The following is a 16,773-nucleotide window of genomic DNA, read 5'->3' on the forward strand; positions in this document are numbered from 1 at the left end:
GCTAAACCAGTCTAGTCTTTCCACATTCTTCTGCCTGCTTTTGTTCTGGCTGCGCTGGTAGCTGATTAGATTGTCCACCACCCAGATTGAGGGTGGGTCTGCCTTTTTCAGTCCACTGACTCAAATGTTAATTTCCTTTGGCAACACACTCACAGACACACCCACGAACAATACTTTGCATCCTTCAATACAATCAAGTTGACACTCAATATTAACCATCACAAATCTACCCTTTGTCAATGTGAACTCATAAACATCTGAAATCATACATAATCTTCATATAAAGACAATAAAAAGATTATAATTATGCCTAACATAATACAACTATCCTTCGTACAACTGGAAAGACATCAATCCCCAACCCAAATGCTACTACATAAAGTTAACAACACTTAAATGCTGACATGAAGTCAAGAAATCTACATCGCATGATAAAGGAGAAAGGAAATAAAATGAAGATATTTTCTTAGTACAAATGTATATATGCACAAGCATGTTCTTAACAAAATAAAGAGGAAATACTCATGACAATTACAGTTCTCATTTCTGCAGCTGGTCACATGGTCATAGCTGGTATTGATGACTACCTTCTTCTCCTACCCATTCTGTATTCTCTTTGCCTTCAGCAAGCACCTCAGCAGTTCATGGTTTTTTACCCGGTGGAGTGACCCAAACCTTCATTCTTGAAGGGTCTGAGCCATTTGTAGTCCTGCCTAGATTTAGCTGTTGTAGTTTCCCATTGACCTTAATCACAGGGCCTGGTAATACTAAGAAACACCCTAATGGATCTCCTGTATTCCATGCATACTCTTCCTTACCTCCATTGTGGAGTAGTACACTGATTTCATCCTGATAGTCCAGGTCAGTCACCCCAGCCAACCTTGTAACTCCCTTCTTAGCCTGTTGACTTAAAGGTAAGAGTAGCCCAAAATTTACTGTATTTTTCTATTTTCATACTGCTGATAAAGACATACCCAGAACTGGGTAGTTTATAAAGAAAAAGAAGTTTAATGGACTCACAATTCCACGTGGCCTCGTAACCATGGTGGAAGGTGAAAGGCACGTCTTACATGGTGGCATTCAAGAGAGAATGAAAGCTAAGTGAGAGGGGTTTCCCCTTATAAAATCGTCAGCTCTCATGGCACTTATTCACTACCAGAAGAACAGTATGAGTGAAACCGCCCCCTTGATTCAATTATCTCCCACCAGGGCCTTCCACAACACGTGGGAATTATGGGAGCTACAATTCAGGATGAGATTTGGGTGGGGGCACAGCCAAACCATATCAATTTTTTTTTTGAGAAATGTTCTGATTTATATATATGAATGACAGCCACAATATCCTGTCTCATTCTTTCCCTTCTTCAGCACCATTTGTCCTATTTTTACTGCCTTTGGCTGCCCTTCAATTCATTTTGTGGTTAAACATTTCTGTGATATGCTGTTTTTCTCCCTCCTCCATGCTTTGGATTATTTCTAAGATGAGAAAGGGAAATGCCAGCATACTCCATCATCTTTTCCCTGGAAGGCTAACATATCTTTCATCTTGCCTTCACCTATATTTTACCTAACAAAAATGTTTTTATTTCTGTAAATTGAGCAGAGAATAGCTCTCTAAAGTAATGATAGATTTGTCTTTAGTTTTATATTCGTTTGAATATTTTAGCTACATTCTAGAGAGTGACATTGAATTGCTATTTTTGACTCTTAAAGGCATGCACAAAACTCTTTTTCCTTCACTTATGTGTGCTTTTGTATAGGTAAAACATGCAGTTGTACCGAAACTCAAAAATCAATACCAGTAAGAAATAAATTCCCTTATGTGTGCTTTTGTATAGGCAAAACATGCAGTTGTACCAAAATTCAAAAATCAATACCAGTAAGAAGTAAATTCCCTGGTTGTCTCCCAGACCACAACTGCAGAGCTAACAGTTCTTCCTACTTTCTTTTCTCTCCTGTGATAGATATTTTATGTAAAAACAAACATGTATTTATATGTATATTCATGGTTTTCTGTTTTTCACTCAAATGCTAGTACTAGACACAATATTTTGTGCCCCTCCTTTTTCAATTAATATTCCTTGGAGATAGTTCTTTATAAAACCATAAGCTACTGTGTTCTAATATTTACAAAGTGTGCCACTTAAAAATATTCTGACATTTACATTTTTTTCTGTGGATAGAGAGTGATTGATTGACTCATTGATTCCTATGTGGCCACTCTGCAATAAATATCCTTGTATGTAAGCCATTATGCTCATATTTCACTATACCTCTACGATAAATCAGTAAGTGTTATTGGAAGGTTGGTTTCTTCTTGGATCACCTGTTTCCTCAAATACCACCTTTCAGAGAGACCTTACCTAACCACCCACTCTACCATAGCCTCCCAGCATTCTCATCATATTATCTTTGTTTGAACACTTTTTAATCATAGAATTTTTAAACATATAAAAAATGTAGTGAATGGTATAATCTTTCATGTGCCCATCACTCATCTTTATTATCAGTATTTCACCAGTCTTGTTTCATCTCCCTCCCTCCACATACATTTTTTTTTCTTAAGTACTTTAAAGCAAATTTTAGATATGCTGTTTTACATATAAAACATTCAGTGCATATCTCTAATAAGTAAGGACATGTTTTAAAAAATGAAACAAAAAAACCCTCACCACTGTGCCATTGTTACATCTAACAAAATTAACAATATTTTCCTGATCTCATCTCATAATACTCCCATATTTTCCTGTGTGATTTAAAAATGCACTTTTAAAGTTTGCTTGAATCAAGATCAAAACAAAATCTTGACATTTGGTCCTTTTTTTTTTTTTTTTAAACTTGTGAGAGTTTCTTTTCCCCTCCGGTTTTTAAGACTTTTTGTTTTCTGAACAAATAATATATAAATAATGTGTAGGATTCTCAAAACTCTGAATTTGATTGACTGTTTTCTCCTTACGGTGTTTTAAAATATGTTTCTCTAATGCCTGTGATTCCCATAAATTGATAATAAGATGTATAGGATTGATTAGATTGAGGTTCAGTTTCCTGGGCAAGAGTACTTCATAGACGGTGCACTGTGTGTGTCCTCTTGCATTATAATAGGAGACACATGATTTCTGCTTGTATCTTTTGATAATATTAAGATAGCTAAGTGGGCTTAGGTGTTCTCAGCTTGATCTGACAATTATAAAATTAGCCATTGACATTTTATCTAATGAACATTTTCTAGATTGGCAGCAAAATGATGATTCTATCATAACTTTGGTAATTAACTGCTGAATAAAAAGTTATGGCAATTTGGAGTTTTTCTGGATTTGCTAATGTTCTCTGATGCATTTTTAAATTAAGTGGCAGTTGAGAGGAAAATTTACTATTTATGTAGATTTAGATACATTTTTAAAAATCTGGGTTAGAAATTATCCATGGTCTTTTAAAAACACTCAGTAAGAACAACTTTTGAAGAGGAGATTACTATTCTAATTGATTAAAAATATATCTGAAATAACTAAATGATACTTCCTGTAAGATTTATATTTTGATGTACAGGTATTACTTTGAGACATCAAGGATGTACTTATGCTTTTGGGACATATTTTACACAATCTACTTTTATTTTTCTTTTTTACATAGGTTATTAAGTGTGATATGCTGTGATCTGGACACTCTTCTCCTGTTAGAGGCTCAGTATCAGGTATCTGAAATGTTATTAAATGCTCAAGAAGAAAATATCTTGGAGACTTCGGAGAGCAACAGGTAAAAATGGGTAATTAAAACACAGTAATAGCAGTTTTCTTTAATGATGTTTCATTAAGACAGTAATTTTTGATATAGTTTAATATTTTTCTGCTCTCTAAATCCAATCAATTTAAATAACAGAATACAAAGCAACTAAAGTGTAAATGTCACAGAAAGATTATGATAGAAGTGTTTGGAGAGTGCTTGCAGAGTACTGCTTTCAAAGTCTGTTGCTTTTGTTGTGCGCACATGCGCGCGCGCGTGTGTGTGTGCGCGCGTGTATGTGGTACATAAAATTTTAGGTAAGGCCTAACTTTATTAATGGTTCCTTAAGACTGTATCACCTTTTAATTCAGTATTGTAAGATGATCCATTGAACAAAATTTTTGATTTTGTGTCCTTTGCAGAGGCACTCTTTTCTCTGTCCTCTTAATTATGTTAGTTCATAGTCATAAATTCTGATTATTTCCAAAATGAGGTTATGGTAATATCCTGATAATTTTTTTTCATTAATAAATCACACTTGCCATTACCTCAGTTTGGCTGACTGTTGTCAAATACACACTCAATAGCTGGCATTGCCTTTATGTCTGTAATTAATTTTAAAAAAGAGTATGTCTGCATCTTAGCCAGGTCTTGGAAAATTATTATGGAGTATATTACTTGATACTCTAGGTTTTATGTAGAAGGAAAAGATTAACAGCTGCATAGTATGGAAGCTGCTCACAAGTAACATTTAGATTTTGAATTTAAGGTACCAGGTTTAAAACTTAAGAAAACCTTGACTGAAAATATGATTGTTGAAGTCACTATAGAAATAATACATGTCCTAATTCCATTTATTTAAATGCAGTAATACTGATCTAGGAAAGTATTCTTTAACTAATGTCATTGTGTCTCCATCAATTTTTTGCTGTCTAGCAAAGAGAACTTAAAATGAAAAGTGAATTTAGCTTTTGTATTTTAAGAAATACATTGATTTTTGTATATGGTATAAGGAGGGGGTCCAGTTTCAATTTTCTGCATATGGCTAGCCACTTCTCCCAGCACCATTTATTAAGTAGGGAATCCTTTCCTCATTGCTTGTTTTTGTCAAGTTTGTAAAAGATCAGATTGTTGTAGAGGTTCGGCCTTATTTCTGGGTTCTCTGTTCTGTTCGATTGGTCTATATGTCTGTTCTTGTAGCAGTACCATGCTATTTTGGTTACTGTAGACTTGTAGTATAGTTTGAAGTCAGGTAGTGTGATGCTTCCAGCTTTGTTCTTTTTGCTTAGGATTTTGTTGACTGTTCAAGCTCTTTTTTGGTTCCATGTGAATTTTAAAATAATTTTTCTCATTCTGTGAAGAATGTCAATATAGTTTAATAATAATAGCATTGAATCTATAAATTGCTTTGGGTGGTATGGTCATTTTCTCAATATTGATTCTTCCTGTTCATGAGCATGGAACATTTTTCCATTTGTTTGTGTCATCTCTGATGTCTTTGAGCAGTGGCTTGTAGTTCACCTTGAAGAGGTCTTTCACTTCTCTTGTTAGCTGTAGTTCTAGGTATTTTATTCTTTTTGTGACAGTTGTGAACAGGAGTTCATTTATAATTTGGCTCTTGGCTTGCCTGTTGGTGGTGTATAGGAATGCAAGCGATTTTTGCATGTTGATTTTGTATCCTGAGACTTTGCTTATCAGCTTAAGAAGCTTTTGGGCTGAGATGATGGGGTTTTCTAGATAGAGCATCATATCATCTACAAATATAGTTTGACTTCCTCTCTTCCTATTTGAATGTACTTTCTTTCTCTTACCTGATTGCCCTGGCTAGAATTTCCAATACTATGTTTAATAGGAGTGGTGAGAGAAGGCACCCTTGTCTTGTGCCAGATTTCAAGGCTAACGCTTACAGCTTTTGCTTATTTAGTATGATACTGTCTGTGGGTTTGTCATAAATGTAAAACCCACTTAAACGTAAAATCTAAAACTATAAAAACCCTAGAAGAAAATCTAGGCCATGCCATTCAGGGCGTAGTCATGGGCAGAGATTTCATGAGGAAGATGTCAAATGTGATGGTAACAAACACAAAAACTGACAAATGGGATCTAATTAAACTAAAAAGCTTCTGCACAGCAAAGGAAACTACCATCAGAGTGAACAGACAACCTACAGAATAGGGAAAACTTTTTGCAATCTGGCTATCTGACAAAGATCTCACAAGGCCTAATATCCAGCATGTACAAGGAACGTAAACAAATTTACAAGAAAAAAGCAAGCAGTCCCATTAAAAAGTGGACAAAGGACATGACCAAATGCTTCTCAAAAGAAGATGTACATGTGGCCAACAAACACAGGAGAAAAAGTTCAACATCACTGATCATTAGAGAAATGCAAATCAAAACCACAATGAGATGTCATCTCGCACCAATCAGAATGGCTATTATTAAAAAGTCAAAAAACAACAGATACTGGCATGGTTGTGGAGAACAAGGAATGCCTTTACACTGTTGGGAGTGTAAATTCGTTCAACCATTTTGGAAGACAGTGTGGCAATTCCTCAAAGACCTAAAGACAGAAATAGCATTTGACCTAGCAATCTCATCACTGGATATATACCTAAAATAGTACAAATCCTTCTCTTAGACAGATACAGGCACACTTACGTTCATTGCAGCACTGTTCACAATAGCAAAGACACAGAATTAACACAAATGCCCATCAGTGATAGAAAATATGATACATATATAGCATGGAATACTATGCAGCCATAGAAAGGATCATGTCTTTTGCAGGGACATGAATGGAGCTGGAGACCATTATCTTCAGTAAACTAACATAGGAATGGAAAACCAAATACTCCAGGTTCTCACTTATAAGTGGGAGCTGGATGATAAGAACATATGGACACATGGTAGGGAGAAACACACACTGGGGCCTGTTAAAGGGTGAAGCTGGGAAGGAGAGAGAGCATCAGGAAGAATAGCTCATGGATGCTGGACTTAATACCTGGGTGATGGGATGATCTGTGCAGCAAACCACCATGGCACACGTTTACCTATGTAACAAACCTGCACATCCTACACATGTACCCCGAACTTAAAAAACTTAAAAATATAAATGTTAAATGAAGCAAAGAAAAAGAAAAACATTGATAAATATTTCTGCCTCTTTTCTTTACAATTCAGAGACTTGATTTAAAAATTAACACATTCAATCAAAGGGATGACAAAGGTGATATATTTATTTTTTTCAGGGACTTTATAATTGATGGCTTATCAGTGGAGAGAAATCATGTTCTTGTTAGAATAAATCTTGTTGGTGGGCCATTGGAACGGATTTTGCCTCCAAGGATACTCGAAAAGGTGAGTGTGGGGCAAAGAGAAGTGGGGTGTGTTTTTCTGACATATTTTGAAGCAAGATAGCCAATTCAAAGTCACCCTAAATTTTACCTCTTAAATGTCTGCATCACAGAGTTGAACTTATTACTTGAGAATATTTAGGATGCAAATAAATACTTTCAAACTAAAATAATATTTTTGGTGTCTAGGGGTCATGAATGCTAAAGTAGGGTAAGTATTGCTTGCATGTGTGGTAGAGTAGGTATTGTTTTATTAAAAAGTTGTCAGTTTTCTTGTGTGCCTTTGAATATTTTACTTTCAATGTCTTTCTTGTTCATGATACTTAACTTTTATTATTAAATGACATATTATTTTTTATTTTATTGGAAACATTGAGTACCTCTCCTTCCATCAATATTCAAGTATGAGTTTCTCATGGAGGTTTTTCATTTGTTTTCATTGTTGTTAAGAACCTTCTTGCTTTGACTGTTACTCTGGGAAAGATAAGATAGAAATGATTAACAGTACAAGGAAAGGTTTTGTGGAAAAAACCACAGGTTTCTTTTGAAGATTACAATTTTCCTTTTATGAAAAAAAAAAAAAAACCAGTAAATTTATCATTATCAATTCTGCTTGCTACAAGTTACCATATGTTTGTCCTCAGTACTCATTTAATGTTGTTTCTGTTACAGCTTGTTTTAATGGTTACCCATTGGAATATTGAAGTATAGTATCAAATAGCTTTTGGTTAATCGGACAACAATTGTAGAATTTATGAGCAAGAAAAGCCAGTTTAAGTTAATGATATTTCAGATAGCTTTAAAATTCAATATTATTTTAGACCACTTCCTAAAGTCATCTGTCTTGCTTCTTTTTTAGAGTGATAACCCATATCCTTGGCCAATGTTTTCATCATATCCTTTGCCAAACTGCTATCTGTCAGACATTACAAGAAATGCTGGTATAAAACAAGGTAAAATATTTACCATCAAATGCTGTGTTATTTTTAAAGCTTTTGTTATAATTTGAAAAAAAGAAAATATTAAGGAAGATGAATACTGACTGCATTTAGCATGTATACATGTGTGTATTTATGCCTATTTCTTTGTATTTTTTTCCTCATGTTTCTTACTAACTTGGTACAGTCATGTGCTGCATAATGACATTTTGGTTAATGATGGACCAAGTGTATGAATGTGGTCTTATAAGATTATTATACCACATTTTTACTGTACCTTTTAAAAACTTTATGTTTAGATTCACAAATACCATTATGCTACAATTGCCTACAGTATTCAGTATAGTAAATGCTGTATAGGCTTCTAGCCTAGGAGCAATAGGCTACACCATGTAGGCTAGGTGTAGAGTAGACTATACCCTCTAGGTTTGTGTAAGATCACTCTACAGTGTTCACAAAGTGACAAAATTGCTTGAGGATGCAATTCTCAGAATATATTCTCATTGTTAAGCAATGCATGACTATTTGTATGAGGCTAATAATTCTTTTTCTTGTTGCTAAGGTGTAGCTGATCTGTCCAGTAGCAACAGCTGTTTGATTAAAAAAAAAGTAATGGTTTTTGATTTGTTGAATTAATTCTGGTTATGTATCAACAGAGTAGTATTTTTTAGTAACTGCTGTGTGCTATACACAGGTCTTGTATACTCAACAACTGAAATTAGTGAAGATTATGGTTCCCACCTTTGTGGAGTCATGAATTCTTTAAAGAATGCATTCAAGTAATTAGATAATTGACTAGCAGTACAATGTGATGGGAACTAAATAGAAAATGTGTAGCCTGCTAGGATAGTACATAAGCAGGATACTCTTCCAAAGAAGAATATGTATATAATGAGGCATGTAGTTTAAATATGTATTTTCTGGATAATAGAAGAGCAGTTTTTCTTTTTGGCAGAGGAAACAGCAGAGGAGCTGGAAGAAGCAAATTATAGCCAGAGAACTGTGGTAGTTGAACAATGTCTAAGATTTGAAATTTGACAGCAAGAGTGACAGGAAGTAAGACTGAACATGTAAGCCCAGCCATAAGACCAGTGGAGATCAAACTCAGATGTTTAGACATTATCTTACAAGCCACTAAAATTCAAACAGAATTTTTAGGCTAGAGAATTCTAAGATGAAAGATGAAGCTACATGGCCTGTCTGCAGGCCACCACTCAAACTCTACCTACTGGATAGAAGCCCAAATTATAACACCAAAAACATTTTGCCAGTATACAGTGCCTGTGACACTTAAGGCAAAAATTCAGCCACAAATAAAGATTCTGTATGGAGTTATAGCTCTCTGAAAGCACCCAGAAACAAAACCAACTGAGTATACTCAACTTATTTCACAGTTAAAGGAACACCAGCCCTCCATATGTCTATTCAAAAAGCCTGAGTGTCCTCTTACCTCCAGCCAAATGCACTAGTCTCCCAGCAATGGTTCTTAACCAGATTGAAGGCAATGAAATGACAGACCTAGGATTCAGAATCTGACTGGTAAGGAAGATCATTGAGATCCAGGAGAAAGTTGAAACCCAGTCCCAGAAATCCAAGGAATCCAGTGCAGTGATCCAGGAGCTAAAAGAAAAAGTAGCCATTTCAAGAAAGAACTAAACTGAATCTCTGGAATTGAATAATTCACTTTAAGAATTTCATAATTAGTCATAAAACATAGTCAGAAGTATTAACAGCAGAATAGACCAAGCTAGGGAAAGAATCTCAAAGCTTGAAGACTGGTTCTTGAATCAACTAGTCAGACACAAAGAAAAAATAATTTAAAAAATGACAAAACTTCCAAGAAATATGGGATTATGTAAAGAGACCAAATCTATGATTCATTGGCATTCTTGAGAGGGAAGGAGAGAGTGTAAGTAACTTGGAAAACATTCGAAGTCCATCAAAATTTTCCCAATTTTGCTAGAGATATAGACATAAGAATTTAAGAAATATGGAGATCACCTGCAAGATGCTATACAAGATGACCATCCCCAAGGCACATAGTCATCAGATTTATTAAAGTCATTGCAAAAGAAATAACTTAAAGGCAGCCAGACAGAAAGGTCAGGTCACCTACAAAGGGAATCTCATCATGCTAGCAACAGACTTTTCAGCAGAAACCTTAAAGCCAGAAGAGATTAGAGGCCTATTTTCAGCATTTTTAAGGTAAAGAAATGTCAACCAAGAATGTAATATCCCACCAAACTCAACTTCAGGGTAAAGGAAATATAAAATCCTTATCAGACAAGCAACTACTAAGGGGATTCATTACTACCAGGCCAGCCTTACAACAGGTCATTAAAGGAGTGCTAAACATGGAAATGGAAGATCAAAACCTGCTACCACAAAAACACAGTAAAACACATAACCCACAGACAGTATAAAGCAATTACACCATCAAGTCTATGAAACAACCAACTGCCAACACAATGACAGGATCAAAATCTCACATATCATTACTAATACCCTGAATGTAAATGGCCTAAACACCCTACTTAAAAGGTGTGGAGTGGCAAGCTGGATAAAAAGATAAGACCCAACTGTCTGCTGTCTTCAGGAGACACATCTCACATGTAATGGCACTCACAGGCTCAAAGGGATGGAGAAAGACAACCACACAAATGGAAAACAAAAAAGAGCAGGTTTTGCAGTTTTTGTATCAGATACAATAGGCTTTTAACTAACCACAATCAGGAAGAACAAAGAAGGCCATAACATAATGATAAAGCATTCAAGTAAACAAGGTGACTTAGCTATCCTACATACATATGCACTCAACATAAGAGCACTTGGATTCACAAAACAAGCTTTTCTTGACACAGGAAAATACTTATATGGCCCCTAAATAATAGTGATGGACTTCAACACCCCATTGAGAACATTAGGCAGATCACTGAGGCAGAAAATTCCACAAAGATATTATGGAATTAACTTGACACTTGAATAAGACCTAATAGGTATCCAAAGAATACTCCACCTAATAATGACAGAATATACATTCTTGTCATCTACACATGGAACATATTCTATGATTGACCATATAGTTGGCCGTAAAACAAATCTCAGTGAATTTTTAAAAATGATGTCAAGCACACTCTGAGACCACAGTGCAATAAAAATGGAAATGAATACCAAGAAGATCTCTCAAAACTATGCAAAAACATGGAAATTAAACAACTAGCTCTTTATAACCCTTGAGTGAACAATGAAATTAAGTCAGAAATAAAAACTTTCTTTGCAATTAATCAAAATAGAGACATAACTTACTAACATATTTGGGATGAAGCTAAATTTGCTGAGATAAGTTTATAGTCCTAAAGCTTTCATCAAGAGGTTAGAAAGACCTTAAATTAATGACCTAACATCATACCTAGAGGAAATAGAAAAAAAAAAAAAAAAAAACCCATCTGACTCCAGAGTTGGCAGAAGAAAATAAATAATTAAAATAAAAGAAAAACTGAATGAAATTGTGACACAAACATCCAGAAAAAGAAGATAAGTGGGACCAATAATTGATTTTTCAAAAGGAAAAACAAGATAGACTGCTAACTAGATTAACAAAGAAAAAAAAAGAAGATCCAAATAAGCACAGTCAAAAATGACAAAGATGACATTACAACTGATCCCACAGAAATACAAAAGATCAAAATACAAAGAGACTATTATGAACACCTCAATGCACACAAATTAGAAAGTCTGTAGGGTATTGATAAGTTCCTGGAAAGACAATATCCTAAGATTGAACCAGGAAGAAAGTAAAATCCTGAACGTACCAATAACAAGTTTCAAAACTGAATCAGTAATACAAAGCCTACCAACCAAAAAAAGCCTGGGACCAGATGGATTCATACAGAATTCTACTAGATGTATAAAAAATTGATAGTAGTCCTTCTGAAACTCTTCCAAAAAGTCGAAGAGGAGGAGTTTCTTTATAATTTATTTTACAAAGCCAATATTATCCTGATACCAAACTCTGACAGAGACAATAAAAAAGAAACTTTGGACAAAATATTCTTGATGAACATAGGCAAAAAAAATCTCAACAAAATACTAGCAAACCAAATCCAGCAGCATATTTTTATCCAGCAGCAAAAGTTAATTCACCACAAGTTAGACTTCATTCCTGAGATGCAAGGTTGGTTCATTATATGCAAATCAATGAATGTGATTCACCACATAAACAGAATCAAAAACAAAAACTACATTACCATTTCAATAGACACAGAAAAAGCCCTCAATAAAATCCAACATCTCTTCATGATAAAAACTCTCAATAGGCTAGGCATAAAGAAACATATCTAAGAGCCGTCTATGACAAATCCACAGCTAACATCACAGCGTTATACTGAATGGGAAAAAACTGGAATCATTCCCTTTGAGAACTGAAAAAAGACAACTATGCCTACTCTCACTACACTTGTTCAACATAGTACTGAAAGTGCTTGCTAGAACAATTAGGCAAGAGAAAGAAAGAAAAACATCCAAATAGGAAAAGAAGAAGTTAAACTATCTCCCCTTGCTGATGATACAATTCTATACATAGAAAACCCTAAGGATTCTGACAAAAGGCCTCTAGGAATGGTAAATGATTTCAGTAAAATTTCAAGATACAAAATCAATGAACAAAAGTCAGCTTTTCTATACAACAGTATAGATTGAAAGCCAAATCAAGAACACAATCCCATTTGCAATAGCCATACACACACACACACACACACACAAAATAAAGCCTAGGAATACATCTAAGAAATGATGGGAAGGAGTTCTACAAGGAGAACTACAAACATTGCTGAAAGAAATCAGAGACGACATGAATAAATGGAAAAATATTTCCTGCTCATGGATCGTAGGAATCAATATTGTTAAAATGGCCATACTCCCCAAAGCAATTTATAGATTCAGTGTTATCCCTATTAAAATACAAATATCATTTTTCACAGAATTACCTGACTTCAAACTATACTATAAGGCGAAAGTAACCAACATGGCATGTTACTGGTGGAGAAATAGACACATCGACCAATAAAACAGAATAGAGAACTGAGAAACAAGCCTGCACACTTACTATCATCTGATCTTCAACAAAATTGACAGAAATAAGCAATGGAGAAAGGACTTCCTATATAAGTAATGGTGCTTGGATAGCTGGGTAGCCACTTGCAGAAGAATGAAATTAGACCCCTACCTTACCAGATACAAAAATTAACTCAGGATGGATTAATGATTTGCATTTAAGATCTCAAACTATAAAATTCCTAGAAGAAAATCTGGAAAACACTCTTCTTGACATAGTCTGTGGCAAAGAACTTATGGCTAAGTTCCCAAAAGCCATTGTAACAAAAACAAAAATTGAAAGTGGGACCTAATTAAAAAGCTTCTGCACAGCAAAAGTAATTACCAACAGAGTAAACAGGCAACGTGCAGAGTAGGAGAAAATGTTCACAAACTATTAATCTGAAAAAGGTCTAATATCAAGAATCTAACAGGGCCTTGAACAAATCAACAAGTAAAAAACAAATAATCCAGTTCCCTGACAAGATGACCAAATAGGAACAGCTCTGGTCTGCAGATCCCAGTGAGACCAATGCAGAAGGTGGGTGATTGCTGCATTTCCAACTGAGGTATCCGGTCCATCTCACCGGGACTGGTTAGACAGTGGGTGAAGCCCACGGAGGGTGAACAGAAGCAGGGTGGGGCATTGCCTCACCCAGGAAGCTCAAGAGGTTGGAGAACTCCCTCCCCTAGTCAAGGAAAGCCATTAGAGACCATGCCATGAGGGACGGTGCTATCCGGCCCAGATACTGTGCTTTTCCCACGGCCTTCACAACCCAGAGACTAGGAAATTCCCTCGAGTGCCTACACCACAAGGCAACCATTTGGGCGGACACTGAACTAGCTGCAGGAGGGTTTTTTTGTTTTTGTTTTTGTTTTTTGTACCCCAGTGTCTCCTGGAACTCCATTGAGACAGAACCATTCACTTCCCTGGAAAGGGGGCTCAAGCCAGGGATCCAAGTGGTCTTGCCCAGTGGATCCTACCTCCGTGGAGCCCAACAAGCTAAGATCCACTGGCTTGAAATTCTTGCTACCAATACAGCAGTCTGAAGTCGACCTGGTATACTCGAGCTTGGTGCAGGGAGGGGCGTCCACCTTACTGAGGCTTGAGTGGTGGTTTTCTCCTCACAGTGTAAACCAAGCTGCCTGGATGTTTGGACTGGGCAGAGCCCGCCTCAGTGCCTCAAAGCCCCTGTAGCCACACTGCCTCTCTGGATTCCTCCTCTCTGGGCAGGGCATCTCTGAAGGAAAGGCAGCAGCCCCAGTCAGGGGCTTGTAGATAAAACTCCCATCTCCCTGAGACAGAGCCCCAGCGGGAAGGGGTGTCTGTGGGCGCAGCTACAGCAGCCTTAAACATTCCTGCTTGCTGGCTCTGAAGAGAGCAGCGGATTTCCCAGCACAGTGCTTGAGCTCTGCTAAGGGACAGACTGCCTCCTCAAGTGGGTCCCTGACCCCATACCTCCTGATGGGGAGAAACCTCACAGCAGGGTTCAACAGACACCTCATACAGGAGAGCTCCAGCTGGCATCTGGTGGGTGCCCTTCTGGGAGGAAGATTCCAGAAGAAGGAACAGGCAGCGATTTTTGCTGTTCTGCAGCCTCCAATGGTGATACCCAAGCAAACAAGGCCTGCAGTGGACCCCCAGCAAACTCCAGCAGATGTGCAGAAGAGGGGTCTGTTAGAAGGGAAACTAACAAGCAGAAAGCAATAGCATCAACATCAACAAGAAGGACCAAGCAAAAACTCCATCCCAAGATCACCAACAGCAAAGACCAAAGATAAATCCACAAAGATGAGGAAAAACCAGTAAAAACAGCTGACAAGTCCAAAAACCAGAGCGCCTTTTCTCCTGCGAAAGATTTCAACTCCTCGCCAGCAAGGAAACATAACTTTGGACGGAGAATGAGTTTGACAGATTGACAGAAGTAGGCTTCAGAAAGTGAGTAATAACAAACTCCTCCAAGCTAAAGGAGCACTTTCTAACCCAATGCAAGGAAACTAAGAACCTTGATAAAAGGTTACAGTAATTGCTACTAGACTAACCAGTTACGAGAAGAACATAAATGACCTGATGGAGCTGAAAAACACAGCACGAGAAAATTGTGAAGCATACACAAGTATCGGTAGCCGAATCAATCAAGCAGAAGAAAGTATATCAAGGATTGAAGATGAGCTTCATGAAATAAAGCATGAAGACAAGATTAGAGAAAAAAGAATGAAAAGGAATGAACAAATCCTCCAAAAAATATGGGACTATGAGAAAAGACCAAACCTACATTTGACCAGTGTGCCTGAAAGTGGTGGGGAGAATGGAACCAAGTTGGAAAACACTCTTCAGTATATACCCAGGAGAACTTCCCCAGCCTAGCAAGACAGGCCAACATTCAAATTCAGGGAATACAGAGAACACCACAAAGATGCCTGGCCAACATGGTGAAACCACGTCTTTACTAAAAATACAAACATTAGCTGGGCATGGTGCCACGTGCCTGTAATCCCAGCTACCTGGGAGGCTGAGGCAGGAGAATTGCTGGAACCCGGCAGGCGGAGGCTGCAGTGAGCCGAGAGAGTGCCACTTTACTCCAGCCTGGGTGACAGAGTGAGACCCCATCTAAAAAAAAAAAAAAAAAAAGAAAAGAAATAGGAATGCTTTTACACTATCAGTCAGAGTGTAAACTTCAACCATTGTGTAAGACAGTGTGGCAGTTCCTCAAGGATCTAGAACTAGAAATAGCATCTGACCCAGCAATCACATTAGTGGGTATATACCCGGATGATTTTAAGTCATTCTATTATAAAGACACATATGTTTATTGCAGCACTGTTCACAATAGCAAGGACTTGAAACCAACCCAAATGCCCATCAATGATAGACTGGATAAAGAAAATGTGGCACATGTACACCATGGAATACTATGCAGCCATAAAAAAGAATTAGTTCATGTCTTTTTCAGGGACATGGATGAAGCTGGAAACCATTATTCTCAGCAAACACGGGAACAGAAAATCAAACACTGCATATTCCCACTCATAAGTGGAAGTTGAACAATGAGAACATAAGTGGAAGTTGAACAATGAGCACAGGGAGGGGAACATCACACACTGAGGCCTTTCAGGGGATGGAATGCAAGGGGAGGGATAGCATTAGGAGAAATACGTAATGTAGATGACAGGTTGATGAGTGCATCAAACCACCATGGCACATTTATACCTATGTAACAAACCTGCACGTTCTGTACACGTATCCCAGAACTTAAAGCATAATAAAACCAACCAACAAACAAATATTGCAATTAAAAAATGGGCAAAGGACATGGACAGATACTTCTCAAAAAAAAAAATATACAGGTGGCAAAAATAACATGAAAAATGCTCACCATCACTAATCATCAGATAAATGCAATCAAATCAACAGATACTATCTCACACCAGTCAGAATGGCAATTACTAAAAAAGTCAAAAAATAACAGATGTTGGTGGGGCTTCAGAGAAAAGAGAACACTTACACACTTTTGGTGCAAATGCAAATTGCTTCAGCCACTGTGGAAAGCATTCTGGAGATTTCTCAAAGAACTTAAAACAGAACTGCCCTTCAACCTAGCAATCCCACTACTGACTATATACCCAAAGGAAAATAACTCATTCAATCAAAAACACACATGCACTCG

At 36.9% G+C, this 16,773-nt stretch overlaps 1 protein-coding gene across 8 annotated transcripts in view; it reads left to right on the forward strand.

Moving 5' to 3' along the window:
• TBC1D32 (TBC1 domain family member 32) overlaps positions 1 to 16,773 on the forward strand; it is a 225,932-nt gene that overhangs the window by 136,532 nt on the left and 72,627 nt on the right. For all 8 annotated transcript variants that reach the window (XM_017958365.2, XM_017958364.3, XM_017958362.2 and 5 more), the window contains 3 exons: positions 3,631 to 3,753; positions 6,972 to 7,080; positions 7,936 to 8,029. In XM_017958365.2, the coding sequence (XP_017813854.2) occupies positions 3,631 to 3,753; positions 6,972 to 7,080; positions 7,936 to 8,029 (326 nt within the window). The remainder of the gene's footprint in view (positions 1 to 3,630; positions 3,754 to 6,971; positions 7,081 to 7,935; positions 8,030 to 16,773) is intronic.

Source organism: Papio anubis, chromosome 6, assembly GCF_008728515.1.
Source record: "Papio anubis isolate 15944 chromosome 6, Panubis1.0, whole genome shotgun sequence".
NCBI classification, from domain to species: Eukaryota; Metazoa; Chordata; class Mammalia; order Primates; family Cercopithecidae; genus Papio; species Papio anubis.